The following is a 5074-nucleotide window of genomic DNA, read 5'->3' as shown; positions in this document are numbered from 1 at the left end:
AGTGGCGCGATCTCAGCTCACTGCAAGCTCTGCCTTCTGGGTTTAGGCAATTCTCCTGCCTCAGCCTCCCAAGTAGCTGAGACTACAGGCACGTGCCGCCACACCAGGCTAATTTTTTTTGTATTTTTTAGTAGAGATGGGGTTTCACCATGTTAGCCAGGATGGTCTGAATCTCCTGACCTTGTGATGTGCTCACCTTGACCTCCCAAAGTGCTGGGATTACAGGCGTGAACCACCACACCCGGCTGAAATTGTCTTACATAAGAATCAAATATGGCTGGATGCAGGGGCTCATACCTGTAATCCCAGCACTTTGGGAGGCTCAGGTGGGTGGATCGCCTGAGGTCAGGAGTTTGAGACCAGCCTGACCAACATGGAAAAACCCCGTCTCTATTAAAAGTACAAAATTAGCCAGCCGTGGTGGCACATGCCTGTAATCCCAGCTACTCAGGAGGCTGAGGCAGGATAATTGCTTGAACCTGGGAGGCAGAGATTGTGGTGAGCCGAGATTGCACCATTGCACTCCAGCCTGGGCAAAAAGAGCAAAACTCTATCTCCAAAGATAACGAAGAATCAAATAAGGCTTTATTTACACTGCTGACAGGAAGACTGGAACCCCCTTTTCTTGCTGTAACAGCCAATCCTGTCCACTTATGATTCCAATTATAGTGTCATAAGTTAGAGAATCATAGGAATGTAAAGACAGAAAGCTGTAAGAGCAAGGCTTAAGACTCAGAATGTTTTGTTACTTCTTTAAGGCAAGAACTCCCCTGGAACAAGAAATTTTCAACCTCCTCCATAAGAACAAGCAGCCAGTGACAGACCCTTTACTGACTCCTGTGGAAAAGGCCTCTCTGCAAGCCATGAGCCTGGAAGAGGTAAGTGTGTCATACGCCCTTGAACATACCCAGGCATGGCACGCCTCTCCTAGCATTTGTCCTCTGACCCAGGTCTCACTGTCAATGTCATTTGTTGTAGGCAAAGATGCGCCGAGCAGAGCTTCAGAGGGCCCGGGCTCTGCAGTCCTACTATGAGGCCAAGGCTCGAAGAGAGAAGAAAATTAAAAGTAAAAAGTAAGGAGGCCCCTGTGAACTGGACTTGGGTTCCACAGAAGAAAGTCATGTGGCTCATCATGAATTCTTTGGAGTGAACCTTTGATGCGGCAACTAGAGTCATGTAGATGAGGTCCCAAACAGGAATGACTAGCCTCTTTTTTCCCACCAAAACAACCTCCTACAGTTTTGCCAAAAGGAGGAGTATTCAGTTACTTTCTCTCCCTTCCAAGGCATCAGAGTGGTTCTGCAGAATGAATTCAGAGCTGTTGAGGCCAGTAGGGCTTCCTTCCTGCCTTTTTGCCTCTTTGAAACTGAAACTTGTTCGGCTGGGTGTGGTGCCTCATGCTTGTAATCCTAGCACTTTGAGAGGCTGAGGTGGATGGATCACTTGAGCTCAGGAGTTCAAGACTAGCCTGGGCAACATGGCAAAACCGGCCAGGCATGGTGGCTCACGCGTGTAATCCCAACACTTTGGGAGGCCAAGGTGGGCGGATCACTTGAGGTAAGGAATTCAAGACCAGCCTGGACAACATGGCAAAACCCCATCTCTACTAAAAATACAGAAATTAGCTGGGCATTGTGGCAGGTGCCTGTAATCCCAGCTACTTGGGAGGCTAAGGCAGGAGAATTGCTTGAACTCGGGAGGTGGAGGTTGCAGTGAGCCAAAATCACACCATTGCACTCCAGCCTGGGTGTCAAGAGTGAAGCTCCATCTCAAAAAAAAGAAGAAGAAGAAAAATTTGCAAAACCCCATCTCTACAAAAAATACAAAAATTAGCCAGGTGTGGTGATGTGCACCTGTAATCCCAGCTACTTGGGAGGCTGAGGCAGGAGGATCGCTTGAACCCAGGAGGTGGAGGTTGCAGTGAGCCAAGATCACGTCACTGCACTCCGGCCTGGGTGACAGAGTGAGACACTGTCTAAACAAAGAAAAAGTTCTCCTCCCTTGAGCTATAGAGGCAGACTCTTTGAGCCGCAGAGGTCTACCTGAGGACTGTGGGTACCAAGAGTCTTGCCAGTCCTCTCAGGTCCCAAACTGACTCCCTACAGCCAACTAGCTCTGTGATGCCCATTCCAGCCCCCTGCCTTGGGAAACCCATTGGGTGATATGGGTACTTGTGCCTACGACATCACTGCTTCAGCTAAATTGCTAAACTCTTCCCTCCTACCCTCTTACCTTACAGGTATCACAAAGTCGTGAAGAAAGGAAAGGCCAAAAAAGCCCTAAAAGAGTTTGAGCAGCTGCGGAAGGTTAATCCAGCTGCAGCATTGGAAGAACTGGAAAAAATTGAAAAGGCCAGAATGATGGTGAGACTGCCTCTTGCCCTACCCTTACTGTTTTCAACCAGCTTTCCTTGAAAGGCACTAAAGGTCGAAATCTCACTCTTCTTTCTTTTTAGGAAAGAATGAGCCTTAAGCACCAAAACAGTGGGAAATGGGCCAAATCAAAGGCAATTATGGCCAAATACGACCTGGAGGTAAGAGACCCTTTGGGTGAGAGCAGATCTGGAATTGGAGGATGCTAGCAGAAGCAGAGTTGGGAAAGAGCCGTGAGGATGGATGGAAAACCAGGAATCTAAAAAAGGCATCAGAGAAATCTCTAAGGCAGAAAGGAAAATGACCAGGAACAAGGTGGAAAAGGAGAGATGAAAGGGAAACAGCATTGAAGGCAAGTCCAAAAGGGGAGAGGAGCTTTTTAAAATCTTATTTCACCTGTTGATTCCATAAGGACAAAGAATTTGCCTTCCATTTTATACCATAGCTATTAACACAGCATTGTATGTGCAGTTTAAACAGTAGGTACCAGTAAGAAAAACCAAGTCAAATTGAGAGGAGGCAGCTTTATGAAATGGACGGGGAAAGGTGTTATTGTGGTCACTAATGACAAGGCTCTCATGCTGTGACTTTCCTCCAGGCTCGCCAAGCTATGCAGGAACAGTTGACCAAGAACAAAGAACTGACACAGAAACTCCAGGTAGCCTCTGAGAGTGAGGAAGAGGAGGGAGATGGAGAAGAAGTGGAAGAGCTCCTTGTCCCTGATGCAGTGAATGAAGTGCAGATGAATGTGGACAGACCGAATCCCTGGATGCTCAGGAGCTGCACCCGTGACACCAAAGAGGCTGCAGCGGAGGAGGAGGACCCTGAGCAGCTGCCAGAGCCTGAGGCCCACGAAGTTTCTGAAAGTGAGGGAGAAGAAAGACCAGTGGCAGAAGAAGACATTTTGTTGAGAGAATTTGAGGAAAGGCGATCCCTTAGAAAAAGATCTGAGCTCAACCAGGATGCTGAGCCAGCAGGCAGTCAAGAAACAAAAGGTGAGCTGTGATCAAATGGAAAGGCGGACTTCCTAGTGCTATGGACAGACTACGGGAGAAAAAAATGTCCACCCACACACACACTGCATAGTGATTAGGCTCTGGGGACTTGCAAGAGTGTGTGCACTGGATCCCTGAGAAGAATTAGATTCATAACTATTTTTCTTCAAAGGCATTTAATAAGCAGTCATCTGCATGGCCATGCAATGTGTTCAGGCAAGTTTTCTGTTCTTGGGGGCTTACAGCCTTTAGAAAGCCATAATAACTAAACCATCCTCGAAGGCAGGGTATGAGTTAGTGTTCCTGGTACCCACACACCAGGGAGAAGTATGTGTGGTAGAATGGCGAATCTGAATGTCTGTTCACACCTATACAAACAGGTAGGTAGATTTTGAGGCACTGTGAAACATTCTAATTGCTGGAGTTTATTTGTTTGTTAGTTAAGTAGGAGTAGCATTTTTGGCAGTTCTTGATACTAGTTTATGTGTGTCTATATGGGGTGAGACTTTACAGAATGAATGACTCCACGGAGCTACATGGCAAATTAGAATTGTGACTCTATGCTCAGGCTTTATCTGTACGTTGTATTTTCTACGTGTTATCTTGAAGAGTTCTTATTAACAGCGTTAGCACCCGTGAGATTGGTCAGAGAGTTCTCATTCTGGCAATAAAACAGGACACTAAAAAGCCTGCCTAGGAAACTACCTACATTGAGAAATAATTTGGCTATTTGGACAAATTATCAGGTCTAGTTCAGTTCCACATAGGAATGCATTTAGATGATGGCAAAAATCTGGTTTTCAATGGCAAAAAATTATCTTTCCTACTTTTTTTTTGTTTAAGAGACGGGGTTTTGCTCTGTCACCCAGGCTGGAGTACGGTGATGCAATCATACCTTACTGCAGCCTAAGACCTCCCAGTCTCAAGCGACCCTCTTGGCTCAGCCTCCCAGCTCGCTGGGACTACATGCCTGTGCCACCATGCTGAGCTAAGTTTTTGTAGAGACTGAGGTTTTGCTCTGTTGCCCAGGCTGGTCTTGAATTCCTGGCCTCAAGCTATCCTGTCACCTCAGCCTCCCAAAGTGTGAGGATTACAAGTGTGAGCCACTGCACCCAGCCTCCCTTTTTTTCTCCTTTTTTTTTCTTCAGGTTTCCACATACAAAAAATTATTTTAAAAGAGTTATCATTTAGAGTGTGTTGTAGGGACCTTTACTTAAGGGTTTTGGCTGGATGTTTCTAGGATTAATAGTTGCAAGTAGTCACTTCTGAGGGAATTTTGGAAAGCAGCACAGCAGGCTGAGATTGTGGGGGTGTCTGTATATGATCACAGGACCCTAGTGGCTTCCTCATGAGCCCCCTCAACAACTGGCCATCTAGCTAAATGTGCAGAGCAATTCACTGTGATATGAAAGTATGAAAGATAGATTTGGGCCGGGCGCAGTGGCTCATGCCTATAATCCCAGCACTTTAGGAAGCCAAGGCAGGCGGATCACAAGATTAGGAGATCAAGACCATCCTGGCTAACATGGTGAAACCCCATCTCCACTAAAAATACAAAAAGCCGGGTGTGGTGGCAGGCACCTGTAGTCCCAGCTATTTGGGAGGCTAAGATAGGAGAATTACTTGAACCCGGGAGGCGGAGGTCGCAGTGAGCTGAGATCGAGCCATTGCACTCCAGCCTGGGCGACAGAGCAAGACTCCATCTCA

At 46.8% G+C, this 5074-nt stretch overlaps 1 protein-coding gene across 2 annotated transcripts in view; it reads left to right on the top strand.

Annotated features, from left to right (window-relative positions):
• The window catches only part of UTP14A (UTP14A small subunit processome component), a 23945-nt gene that overhangs the window by 12739 nt on the left and 6132 nt on the right, over window positions 1-5074 (top strand). For both annotated transcript variants that reach the window (XM_017507524.2, XM_037731036.1), the window contains 5 exons: window positions 759-878; window positions 979-1073; window positions 2240-2363; window positions 2456-2533; window positions 2971-3367. In XM_017507524.2, the coding sequence (XP_017363013.1) occupies window positions 759-878; window positions 979-1073; window positions 2240-2363; window positions 2456-2533; window positions 2971-3367 (814 nt within the window). The remainder of the gene's footprint in view (window positions 1-758; window positions 879-978; window positions 1074-2239; window positions 2364-2455; window positions 2534-2970; window positions 3368-5074) is intronic.

Source organism: Cebus imitator, unplaced genomic scaffold (genome assembly GCF_001604975.1).
Source record: "Cebus imitator isolate Cc_AM_T3 unplaced genomic scaffold, Cebus_imitator-1.0 Scaffold376, whole genome shotgun sequence".
NCBI classification, from domain to species: Eukaryota; Metazoa; Chordata; class Mammalia; order Primates; family Cebidae; genus Cebus; species Cebus imitator.
The sequence above is the reverse complement of the archived record's forward strand: the minus strand, read 5'-3'. Positions and strand labels throughout refer to the sequence as shown.